Here is a 13489-nt window from a genome sequence, read left to right as displayed (position 1 = left end):
TCAAGGCACTAAAACGGTGCGGAGTTGACAAAGTTTTGTTGCGATTTCGATTTCAGGATGCGGTGATCTCTCAGTCATGGAAGTCTCAAGGCTATTCAAGCTAGACGTTTTAAAGTAGTATTAGCGTCACGCGACTGACGCGTGAGGGTGTAAGAAATGAACTCCGGGACTCTGAACGCGCCGTCTAGCAACTGCAACAAGTTATGGCTTCAGGCTTTGTTTGTTTTGTCCTTACTAACTACAAGATCAGAGGCCGGTGATGTTACTTTGGGATTTTTACTACCCTATAATGTGCCGGCTAATGTTTCAACCGGTTCGGCAGAGTCAGGGAAACATTACGCTTCGGCGTTGGTGTTGGCAATCGAGGCAGTCAACAACGATTCATCGTTGCTTCCTGGGCATCAAATAACATTTGTGTGGAATGATACTCAATGCAACGAGGAGCTTTCTCTCAAGGCAATGTTGTATCAGTTGGAGAAAGGGGTACAGGCCTTCATTGGACCTGGATGTAGCTGCGAGGCGCAAGCAAGGCTGGCCGCGGCTGCAAATATCCCGATGGTTTCCTATGTAAGTACAACATGAAAACAAATTTAGTTATTAGCTGAGAGTTCATAATATAGTTGTTGTAGTATCTTCGCTGCAACCCCCGCCGTCAAATAACCGTTTCTAAAGCTCCAATTGTTACGAAATCAATTCTATTCGTACGAAATGTAGCGTGAAATTGAGCTGTAAAGTACTTTCCCTTGATATCATTACTCGTAATTCTGAAGTGTCATGGTTGACCGCGAAGATTTTTGTTTGGGACATTCTTATAACTGAGCTCCGACTCAACGATTAAATCTCTTCATCCTTGACGAAAGCCGTGGATATTTGAAAAAATAAATTGATCAATCCGCTGTCCGAACCATTATAGAAATGCGTTTGTACTTTTGAATCTCGCACGCGCGCATGGTTGGCTATGACTAAGCAGTTAATAGAAAAATAGTCTTTTGGGAATTGTAATTGACCGCTAGATCAGGGAGAATGCGGGCAAACACACTTCATCAATTGTGTACACTTCGAGCTGGCGAGAAATTCATTGTTAAGGCTACAAGTTTCGGGCGGTTCATCAATGTACAGCAAACACTGGTATAACTTGTAAGTTTCGCCGTCTTTCAAAGAACTTGACTTGCTTTTGTTAGGCGATAATAACCAAAACAGTGCACATGAATAAGGTATAGAGGTTGATGTAAAAAGCGTAGATTTGTGTAAACACGGTTCAACTCAGGAATCGACAAGGGCCGTGACGAAAACGTGAAAGAAAACGCAAACTTTGTCTTAAAAAAACATACATTTGCTTGGTTTCACTTTAGATTATGAATTTTTCGACTTTTGAGCTGCGAACTCTTTAACGGATATTTAGAAATGTTGCAATAACAATAGGGCTTCATAAGAAGTTCCGCGGCTTACAAACTTTGTTTTGTTAGTAGATTTATTCCAGCTAATATGCATATGTTTAGTACATCATTACATTCCCTATTTACCAGAAAATTCATTGCGATTTGAAAACCATTAAGCGAAACATTACCCTGCGAAAAAACCGCAGCTTAACGCGTCGAGTTCCTTTGGCCTCCTTTTGGTAGCAATTAAAAGACAAATGCTCTTTGTTTTTTCTCCCTGTGCTTATTTCTGCGTTTCAATTCCATGTTTAAAGTTCACATAGAGGTGTTCTACGAAATGTTGACACCGTTGCGAGAATATATAGTATAGCAACATTTGGCTGTTTTGAAATGGTTTCTATAGCGTCTTTAATTTTATTGCGCGCGCTTTGTGTTGCAAAACAGTTATTGATGATCTAGTTGCCACTTCGGTGACGAACAATATTTTCTCTAAAAGCCGCTTTTGATGTTTGTGTTACACGGTTATCTGTTAAAGTTACTATACTTAGCATATCAAAATATTATTTTTCCCATCCAAATTCAAAACAGTAGTTTGACAGACTTCAACTGGCTTCAAAGAACAATCGGAGTCATGCGGGGTAAAATACTTTATTAAACGCCGGGAAAATCTGCATCTACCAGTTTCTTGTCACTCATGTTATCTAGCTAGTCAAATACCACAAATTTAAATTCATCCCTATCGATTTTTCTTCAATATATCCACCCGCGTTTCAACCAAATAGCAATCATCTTTAAAATATCTTGTACGGTTGAATATTAACAAATTCGTCACACCATTGGAACAGCTAACCTTTCGTTGAAGTTTGTCGTTTTCGTGTCATTAACAGAAAAAAAAAGAAAGAAGACTCACAATAATAGAAAAAAAACTTGAAGAAAATGCATTAGTCTGTGTTACAAATTTCATTTCATTTTCGTAACTTACGATCGTTAAATTGTCAGTAAAAGAAAAATTTAAATAATTTTCCTCAAATTTCGCAGTGAAAAGAATAATAACCAGGGAACGAGATAACATTTAGGAGCTTCTGGCTGACTTCAAACTTGCAAAAAAAAAAACAAAAACAAAAAGACACTCATAAAAGAAAACAAGAAAACAGAAACCCTTAAAGAATAACTATCTTTCTTAAGAAAAAAATTCTTCATCAGAAAAAATGTAGAATTCGATTCACTAAAAGTGGGTGTCATTATTGACTGATGCATTTTAACCTGCATAAGCATACAGATTCAAGTTCACTCATAAAAATGCCAACCCCTAGCTACTCATTTTACCAAAAGATTCAGCAGTGTTAAAACAAGATCTTAGGTCGCTCTAGATTGCGAAACATACCACCTGCATCACGCCAGTCCATACAATTTTAATTATAATTTATGTACTTGCCATTTAAATGATCTAAGAAAACCTCAAGTCTGAGTTCGAATTAAATTGACGTTAAATAATAATTTCGTGGAAAGGATTATTGAAACATTGACTTGCAAATTGTGGCGAAACCTTTTAGTTCTTTGCGGCTTTTTACACGACATGTTAGGTTCTTAACCAGAATTTTAAACTGACTATGAAGTAGCGGCATCATTTTGAAGGATTTAGTTTGTCCGCAAAAATGAATGCTTGACGATATGGTAAAGAAAAGTTATCTCGTCATTTATCTTAAAAGGTGTTAAACGGGATTGACGTAGAGTTTGAAAGTTGCCGACCGAATTGTAAACTATCTGATGTGAAACTCGAAGCAACCTTGACATTTTTCAATGTATAAATTGATATTCTTTTCCGCTCTTTATTTCGTGAAATATCAACTTATCCAGAAAACTTTTTTTATCTGATACGGGGAATGACATCCGGAATAAAAATCTAAAAAAACGTGTACTATTTATATTTTTTCGACACCATCTTCCGACATTCAGTTAGGCCTACCAAAATGGTGCAAAAATAAAGTTTATCTGTTTTTAGCAACAGGTTCGATTTCGGTGCACATATAATTTTTTGTCGCCAAAAAGGAATGCTCATTAATTTAGAATTTTTAAAAACCGTACAAGACAGTGTTCCTTTCAGTTCGTTTCAAACTTGAAATTCAACTGATTCTGGTTAGACGTACATAAATGCAAATGCAATCAGCCATTATCGTTCAGTATGGACCGAAAAATACGGGATTTATTTTCTTATGTCTGACATTACCTGAATATATTTCTCGATAAACATTGCCTGCAAATTGTCATAAGATAAATCTAGAAGATATGGCTTTTCAGTGATAAAAGACCGAAAAATATATTAAATCCTGTTTGTTTTCCGGTTATTTACTATTCATATTGCAGTTATTGACCAGTTTAATGTGCTGATAGTCTCATAAAAATATTTCAATAACATTGCGCTGGTTAATTTGACATTTATGATTGTTGAAGAGAAAAATTATAATATCCTCGCATTTTGAATTTTCTATGAATAATGAATTAAAGTGCAAACAGTTTTCGTCAGTTTTATGATCTTTTAATCGCTTGCTGACTGACGTCTCTATTTACTTTAAGCGGGCAATAACTAAGGATTCCTTTTAAGAGGGAATATTTATTGATATTAACGGTTGCCAAAAATCTCAACAAACCTGCGCTGAGTAAACGCGAGAAGGAAATGCCTGTCCCGTTCGTGACTCAACGAAAATTGAATATGACAAGGTTTTCGGTGCTTTATAACTTCTATTCTTTAGGAGAGAAAAGACAAACAAACTTAAAACATTGTTTTAAAATTTATAACCCTTTAGTGTGAATCTAGAAAGTTTGATCTGATTTGGTAGTTTGAGGGTCTTACTTCCTTCAAAGTTCTTCATCGTCCCACTAGACACTTACGCAGCCCTAGAGAATGATTGAATGTGACAAGGTTTTTACAAACAAGGCTTTGTGATCGCAGAGAAAATTAAACAAAAAATGATTAATCCTTGAACCTTTATTTTTTTCGATTCAATCAGAAGGTAATTTGTATTTTTTTGGGGGCGTAATAGTTCCCTTTGATCTCGCTTCTTTAATCAACAGAATGCAACAAAATCATGATTAAAGTTGCCTTCGGCGTTCTTAACCTCTAGGGCAATATGTGATGTTAATTCCAGGTTAAACCCTGTCGGTCAGATATGTTTTTCTTCAGTCGTGTTTCAGGCGGTGTTGTCTTTTTATTGGGACAGTAACCCACAAAATGAAGAAAATTTATATTGTTCATAACCAGGCCTTTGTTATAGACGAGGCAAGATCTTGCTAGTGGGTTCTGGGGGCATCTCTCCAGAAAGTTTGAAATGTAGAAGCTATGAATCTCTTTCAGGGACATTTTTGATGAGGTATTCTTGATAAAAATTAATATTGTTCAACTGGGGATTATTCTCCCAACAAAAAATAATTTGTTTTTAGCTTTGGATAAAAATTCAGTCAAGGCAAGTGCCTCGTCTTGCCTCTTGCTAGTTACGGCCCTGTTGTTTACAGCGGTTCATAATCAATCCGTGTTAAGGAACCTTCCATTCTGACTGATGTGCAGAGCCCTATGCGCCGAATGAGTGGTTGAGATTGATTTTGTTAGTTTTACGTGTACGCTTGATTTTATGAAATAAGGAGAACAGTTTTGGGCGTAGCAGCTCACCTCGAGCCATGGACAGCAACTCTAAAAATAGTTTTTATAATTTTTTCATGTGCGTCACTAACTGATTCACAAATTTTATGCAAAGGCCCTTTCCTGTCCTTGTTGTCAAAATCACGATTTCGGCCATTTACCGCTAATCCTCTCTTTTGACTTGTGTTTGTATTAATGCCGTCGGGGATTATGATCATTGTGGGTGGCCGTCCAACAGTCACGCAAATCCTTGTTCGTAGAATAAGCGCGTGAGAACTTGAAGTGCTTCTATGGCGGAAACAGGCCGAAGAGCACGCGATGTTTACAAGGAATAGAGAAACATGCACACTTGTTTGTTTACTTAGCTCTTGCATACCCGAGGCTTAGTTTAGAAGGGCTCAGTGGAAACTTTGAGCACCGATTCAAGCCCGGCACAGGAAAAAAAGTCCAACATGACTGCCATCATATCAGTAGGACACATGGAGTAAACCTACAGTCTTGATCGGAATAAAAAGGAAATAAGGAAATGAAGTGATGAATTCGTGCTAAACCCGCAAGGAAAAATGTACTCGTGCTAAAACCCGAACTCGCCATTGCTTTTATCGATCATTGAAGTATGGAGAGCGGCTGGTCTTAAAGTTTTTTTTTTCTATTAGCCCTGGTTGATAACTTTGTCAGAATAAAATAAGAAATAAGTCCCCTCCTCCCAGCCTGCAAGAAGCTCTATTTTTTTGGAGTTTTGTAAGAGCGGTGAAGCCACGAGACGAACCGGCTCGTAACTCGCTCGCGTACAAGCCAATGCGCATTGCTTAAACACTCAAGCACGCTACAACTACCACATGGTGGCACACACATGTTCACACGTTTTGTGCAGCTCCAGACAGGCTCCCCTTTGTTCTTAAAAGCTTTGTTTAGTCACTCACCGGCTGCGGACAAAAATTAACCAACCTGGATCGAGAACAGTCTGTATTTGGCTTTGAAACCTTTCAACAAGTCTTTAATTGCCAGTGCCAAAGGACTGGCCAAACTGTCTCTGATTGCCAAGTAGCTATGTGATAAGGGCACGGGAGTGGTCTGGAGAGTCGTTTTTTTTAAAGTAACACAGCATTAGCCAAGAAGACGCCGCCCCACCCCCCCCCCCCCCCTCCACCCAGTACCCCAATTTTGCCTGGGTGCAGTTGCAGGCACGTGTTACCATCCGATCATACAAAGCGCTATTCCTTATTGCTGTTGCCGACTCCTTTTCTTCACAGATGTGTACCGATGAGACGCTCTCGGATAAAACAGTTTTCCCGACTTTTTCACGCACAGCTCCACCTATCAGCGGACTCGCCTCACCACTGCATGCTGTAATGAAGCATTTTAAGTGGAATCGCGTTGGACTAATCGCTCAAACAACTCAACAGTGGTCTCAGTGGAACGCATTAGAAAGGGGCTTAAGAGAAGGGGGCTTGGTTGTGGGCATCGCTCGGAACATGACTTTTGGTGTCCACTACAACGCGACAAGCTTATTACCTGAATTTGAAGGACTTTTTCAGATTGCAGCAAACGAGTCACGAGGTAAGGTTTGCTTGTCTTTGAAAAGGTTTTATTTTTTCATTGTTTGCTTATTAGAAACTTCCCGAAGCGTAGTGCGAATCTTGAATTTGATTGGTTCTGACATCAATAACCCTTTGGCTGATTGCAAACGCGTGCGCGCGTGATGCTATATTCTGAGCATATTCAGGATTCGAATTGCGACATTTTCAAGCCTGAGATTTTTCTACACTTAATATATCAATTAAATATTAAGTAAGGGCCAATCAATATATTACTTTAGCACCCAAACACATACGCCCGGGGGCTCTCCGTTTTGTCGGTGGGCTCCGCCCCGGGTCCCCCCTCCCTTTTTCCTTCCCCCCTTCTCCTCTGTCCCTCCCACGGCCTCAGGGTCTACGTCTTCGCTTTCCGCCTTCTCTTCTTGCCCTCCCCGATCCCTCCCCCCCCTCCCTCCCTTCCCCCCCTCCTCCGGTCCCCCCCCCCCCAACGACGTAGTCTTTGATGAACTAGCATCCCTTCCAGAGTGCTAGCCCCAACATGCTACGACGTCCGGCCTGGTGAGTCGCCTTGCTTGAAAACAGACTTTCTTTAAATGAACACGAACACCTAAATAAAAATATAAATGTAAATCGAAAAGGGATTCGAGATCATGTTATTTCTGTTGACGTCAAAAATGAAGGTTAGAAACTTTGATTCTTTTAATATAGTCAAGACAATAAAACAGCAGGGTCAGATTATTGTTAAAAAGTATTCACTTTATTCCACAGTTATCATTCTAGCCATGGACTATGCCTATGCGCTACAGGCCATGAACTACGTTGCAAAACTTGGCTTGAACGATGGTCGCTTTGCGTTTATCATGTTTGACTTGGATTTGGACCCCAAGAAAAATCTCTCCTTGGCGTGGGGAAAAGAGGCAGAAAATCGGACCATAGCCTTTCATTCAGCTCTACTTATTGCCGTCAACAACAATGTTAGCGCAGAATACTTGACTTTCGTTGAGGATGTAAAAAAGACAAGTTCAAATCCTCCGTTTTATAGCGCTGTACCACAAGGATACACGGTAAGTGTATGACAAAATTAAGCTAAATTTGTAGTGATCTGCGTCTAGTTTCTCCTCAAAATATCCCTACTGTATTTACTCGAATAAGCGCTGCCCCCGAATAAGCGCCGCCCTCGAATAAGCGCAGCATTTGGGACAAAAAAGTTAATAAGCGCCGCCCCCGAATAAGCGCCGCAGTACCAATGCGGTTTTTCGAGAACCGTTTAAAAAAAAAAAAAACAAAAAAAAAAAAAAAAAAAAAAAAAAATTTTTTTTAAAAAAAAAGAAGTTTTGTAAAAAAATTTTTTTTCCCCTCCCCCCTTAAGTTTTTTTTCCAACATTTTTACAAAATATATTCTTTTAATGTTGGGAGGGGGGATTGCCGGACAGCGGGGCCCCCCCCCCTTCCCCAAAAAAAGAAAAATGCAAAAAAAAAGAGATATTTTCAATTACTATAATAGATTAGATTCTTTGTGGCATCCAAATTTTAAATAAGCGTCGCCCTCGAATAAGCGCCGCACTGGAGGCGTGAAAAATGTAATAAGCGCCGCGGCGCTTATTCGAGTAAACAAGGCACTTAACAATGTTTGTAGGTAATGAGCGTTAGGAAACTAATAGTCAATATAATCAAAAGTCATCGAGAGTAATCATAATTTCTTTGTGGTTTTCTTGTTGAGTATTGTGCTGAGAAATTAAGCCATTATTGTTTGGTTTATTAAAATCAATGTATGAGGTTTTTGAAATCCTGATGATAGTTAAAGAAAGATGACAGTCTCTCTTCCAATTTAATCAACAAACGCAACATCATTTATTTTGTAATTCATTTATGGCAGTTAGCTAAAAGCCAATAACTCATTTATATTTTGATCTCAAGTTTAAAGACTTGCAAACACGTTTACACAGGTAATACGTCGGTTACTGATTAAACACAAGTACATTTTAGCACTAGAAAATAATTAAAACTATCAAGATACGATAAGATAAAACCTTTTAATTACATTTCATAATTTCCTTTCGTTCCCAGCCCCCCATACAAGCGGCGTACTTGTTTGACGCAGTGTTTCAGTACGCCGTTGCCTTAAATAAGACGTTGAATAATGGCGGGAAATTTTCAGATGGAAAGAAAATCACACAGAACCTCATGGGCCACGTCTATAAAAGTAAGTTTTATCCAACAATTGCATCAAATGAAATAACTAGTTTTGAAATATATATAAGTACGTTTTCTCTTCACAAAAAAATTTAAAACTCCCGGACATGTGATTCTCAAAATAAAATACAATGGCTAGAAGAATGTGAAATCAATCATAAGAAGCCGGCCTACACGAATTATGAAAGGCCCAAATAAAGTTTGTAAAAGAATGCTTTCTTACCCGGAATTAACTTTAATTAAAATGTAAATTTACTTTTACGAACAATAACTGGCAGGATTTCAGAGTCCCACCATGATTGCTAGACGCGATGTTCTAAGGGACGGACCATTATTTTTTTGGAGTGGGGGGGGGGGGGGGATGAAAAATATTGAAAAAAATTGTTTGCAGGGCTTGGAAAGACAAAATAAATTGTTTGCAAACACGATATGTATAACAAAAAAAATGTAAGAATCTCGAAAAAAAAATGTTTGCTAAGGTGCATAAACTAAAAAAAAAGTTTGCAGAGGAAAATTTTTCATCCCCCCCTCCAAGAAAATAATGGTCCGTCCCTAGGACCCTCCAGTTTTCTCTACCATAACTTGAGAATGCAACGAAAACCTTTCCTTCTTTCTCTTAGGTATACTCGGGTACGATCGTTACATCAACGCTGTCGGTGATGCAGAGTTCAACTTGGTTCTAATGGATTATCGAGAAGATAATAATGGTAAGATGTTGGACTGAGTTTGCTTTAAAAAATTTAAGGAATAGAAGCTCCCCAAGGGAGCGATAGAAGAGTTAATGCAGTTTGCAAAAGTCTCTTTCCAGAGTGGAATTTCTAAATCGCTATCTATATTTATTTAGCGCCGACAGGGCGATTCCACAAAACCCTTGAAATAGATACTAGACACTTAGACACTATTAGACACCAACTCCATAGTTTTCTCAGTTTTGTCTACTTTTGACTACTAGATAGGGACTGTTACATTTTGTTTCACGGAATTTGTGAAAACTATTTATAGCTAGGAGTGGGCTTTCCCGCTCGTCTGGCCCGTCTCGCTCCCGCCCCTGCCCCCCCCCGCTCCTCCCGCGCCCCCCCGGGTCGGCCTCGCGTCGGCCCCCCGCCGCCCGCTCGCCCCCGTCTCCGCTCGCCGTGGGCTCGGGGGGCCGCCGGCGGCACTGGGGGCTAGGAGGAACAGTTCCCCGGCCATTTAGTACAGGTGACGGTTCTGCTAAAGCAGTTTCCACATAAAGTTTTTTTAATCACAGTTTTTATTTATCTTCAGGAATGTTCCAGCAAGTCGGAGAGTTTGTTATTGACGGTGCAGGAAAACAAAAGCTTCTTTTAAACAACGAATCAATCGTTTGGCCCCATAACATGTCTGCGCCTTCCTCTGATGTACCGAAGTGTAACTCATGTGGCGAGCATTGTTATAACGGTAAGACAACAGTAGATAGAGTTTTATAAAGTAGATAAGTCACGATAGAAAAACACCAAAGTAGTGACAAAACAAGTAATGACAAAACAAAAGTGAACAATGATCTCTCTCCTCCGCAGCGGCCTCTTTCATGTTTCGAACGGGCTGGGAAATGGGGAAAGGTGAAAAGTAAGCGCGCGTGTTTTTCGCCTTCCCCCCCTCTCTTTTTGTCCCCTCGCTCCCCCCCCACACGTCCCGGGTGCGCCCCCTGTCTGTGTTTTTGTGTGCGTTCCGTGCTCCGCCGCTCTCCCTCCCCCCTCCCTGCTCCCGCCCCCTGCCCTCCTCGCCCGTGCGCCGTTCCGCGCCCGCGCCTCCCTCCCCCAACCGTGTTTTTCGCCTTCCCCCCTCCCCCCGTGTTTTTCGCCTCCCCCCCTCCCCCCGTGTTTTTCGCCTCCCCCCCTCCCCCCGTGTTTTTCGCCTTCCCCCACTAAAGGAGCCTCCGCGGAGGAGAGAGAACAAGGATAGTTATGCTTGTGAAAACTTGAGATAGAGTACGCGGACAAATTCGACAAATTTAGGTCAAGATGCTTCCTCGGGGAGGAAGAAAGTAAAATAGATCATTTTCGTATTCTCGTTATTGGATTGGAACTAGCTTGTAATGGAGGCTAATGCGGTTAATCTTTTCAAATGCAAATTACGTGAAGCTCTTTTTAATGATATTCCCCCGCATTGGCCTCCATTGCAAACTATTTCCAGTCCAATCCATCGATCCAAGATTAGTGGTTGGAGTCCACAATCAATCTCATAAAATACTGATAATGAAAGAAATGAATGGCGAGGCGGATAAGTTTTCTTCTATACAGACAAACCTCCTGTAAGCTGCCCCCCCCCCCCGGGGGGGGCAAAAAAAAATGACCATGATCGTCATCTATGTCTTTCTCACCAAATTTATAAAGCAGAGGTGAATTATCAGGCAATCGAAGAAATACATAATTCCAATCAAGGCTTAAATCTATCTTGATTGTGTTCATTCACATGCACTAAAAGCTAACATCAGTCCTGGAGGGATCATTTTTTAACTGAAGTACGGAGCTTGCAGTTTTCCTTCCAAAATCAGCAGTGTTCCCGGGTGTGGCCCGGGTTCGATTCCCAGGCCTGGCGTCATATGTGGGTTGAGTTTGTTGTTGGTTCTCGTCCTTGCTCTGAAAGTGTTTTTCCCGACTGAGTTCTCCGGTTTCCTCCCTCCACGAAAACCAACAAATCTAAATTCCAATTCGATCGAGGGAATCCGAGGACCACAGGTTTGTCAGTCGCAAGACTGTTACGTACAACCCTCGTTAAAACAAAGTCGACTACCGAAGTTGATTAGTGTTGCTAGGCAGCATGAAAAATTCCTTACTTCTTTCAAGAATCGTGAAGAACGCCAAATGATTTTTCTTGGACTTGAAGATAATCTAGAAAAGAAAGAAGATCAGTTTATGTGTAAATTAAGAAGATTTTAAAAGTACCAGATGAGAGCCTATGATCAATAAAAAAAATGGGTGCTTCAGTTATAAATTTGAACCAAATTTCATTGGTCAAATCTTCCTTCTTCTCCTCGCCTCCCTCCCTCCCCTGGCTGCCCAATTTTCAAGAAGTTTCTGGTCCAGCAGGTGAAATTGTTGCTATTAACCTGTATTTCAGGGTTATCCCCTCCCTCCCTTTTTGTTAGTATATGGCTGTTGTCATTAATTTTCATTTGACCTTTTACGGCTCGTACTTGTTTCAATATACAATAGCTAATAATCCATTTTAAAAAGCAATCCTGTCTACTTTAACCAGTTTGATAAAAATTCTTCCATTCTTCGATTTATTCTTTTCTCCTTATTTTTCTCTTCCTCTCTTAATTTTACTCTGTCTTGTAGCTACAGTCGATCAATTATGTATATTTTAGAATTGTTTATATTTAGTTTAACATTACTATTTTTCATTTCGAATGCTAAGAAGTAGAATGTTGTGGTAATTTTAGCAGTAAACCACAAAGATTTTCTGCAATCTCGTAATTTTAATCATTTCAAATTCACAGGATATTGAATCGAATCAAACAATCATGCTTTTGATAATTACGATATTCGAATTATTGTTCAGGAAAAAACAATTTGCAGGAGATAACTTTGACTATAAGTAACAATGTAATATTACTTTATGAAATTCACTTTTTTTATTTTAATAACAATAAACCTTTCTAAAGTTAAAACTGCTGTCCACGAAATTACCAACCGGAAGAAAGACAGATAAGGATTAAATAAAAATTACTTTAATTATAAAATTAAGCAATCTTTATTTTTCATATCTTTTCACGTATTATAAAGAATCTACGTGTAGAATCCATTTATTATTAAGTGTTAAATACACTGGTTACGGTCAATTTTACTGCCACGAAAACTGAGAATGATTTTTCACCTTTTATGATGTGCCATATGTACCCATTTTGCTTAATTAGAATTTGTCAGCACGAAACTCGATTCTACTGGTATTCTTTACATAACCCCTATCAAGGTTTGATTCAAAAGCGCTTTGTATTACAACGAACTTTAAGGCAAGCGAAAAATGATTATTTAAAACACTGGAGGCCTGCTTGCTACGCGCGCCATAACAAAATTGGACTTCATCTGCCGCTGATAAACAACCTTCGTGCGTAACCAGAATACGTCCGGCCGTTAATGAGTTCACCACGCTTAAAACTCAAATGTTAACATAATTCAAGCACTTATCGATCCTCTGCAAACATGGATAGCTCATTAAAGCTCAAAGCACGTTTTCTGATTTTCGCTGCGAAATTTGTAATAGTGTTTTCTTGTTCTATACAATCAGAGGGAAATCTCACCATCGGGCTGATCCTTCCGTATGCAGTCTCGATTGGCGGTGGTCGAAGCCTTCCAGGGAATCACTACGCTGCCGCTATGACTATCGCAGTGGACAACATCAATAATGACCCGAACCTTCTGCCCGGATTTCGCCTCAGATTCATATGGGACGACTCGGAATGCTCGGAAGAGATGTCAATCAAAGCGCTCACCCGTCAATGGGAAAAGAGAGTGGACGCTTTTATTGGGTTTGGCTGTAAATGCCACACTCAAGCTAGAATGGCTGCCGCTTTAAATTTGCCTGTGGTCTCTCATGTAAGTATGGATCCCTTTTTTGGCTAATTCTTCGTTGACGAAAAAAGAAATCCACAATTTTTCTGTGATGCTCCTAGATTCTTCCAGCCCTTTTTCGACCTCTGAGCGGTGCCCAGTTTCTGATAAATTGCTTTTTTTGCCTTGTCTTTTTCATACCAGATTATAACTTTACTTATTTACTTTATA

General features: G+C 39.7%; 1 protein-coding gene across 1 annotated transcript in view; it reads left to right on the top strand.

Annotated features, from left to right (window-relative positions):
• Window positions 1–13489, top strand: part of LOC144633881 (atrial natriuretic peptide receptor 1-like) — a 50769-nt gene that overhangs the window by 13943 nt on the left and 23337 nt on the right. Inside the window, exons 2-8 of the mRNA XM_078492788.1 lie at window positions 57–567; window positions 6267–6573; window positions 7320–7615; window positions 8619–8754; window positions 9365–9451; window positions 10011–10163; window positions 12996–13303. Of these exons, the coding sequence (XP_078348914.1) occupies window positions 157–567; window positions 6267–6573; window positions 7320–7615; window positions 8619–8754; window positions 9365–9451; window positions 10011–10163; window positions 12996–13303 (1698 nt within the window). The 5' untranslated portion in view covers window positions 57–156. The remainder of the gene's footprint in view (window positions 1–56; window positions 568–6266; window positions 6574–7319; window positions 7616–8618; window positions 8755–9364; window positions 9452–10010; window positions 10164–12995; window positions 13304–13489) is intronic.

The sequence above is a fragment of the Oculina patagonica genome, chromosome 12, assembly GCF_052425735.1.
Source record: "Oculina patagonica isolate OP01 chromosome 12, crgOcupat, whole genome shotgun sequence".
In the NCBI taxonomy this organism is placed as follows: Eukaryota; Metazoa; Cnidaria; class Anthozoa; order Scleractinia; family Oculinidae; genus Oculina; species Oculina patagonica.
Note: the sequence above shows the minus strand (reverse complement) of the source record. Positions and strands in the feature narration are given on the sequence as shown.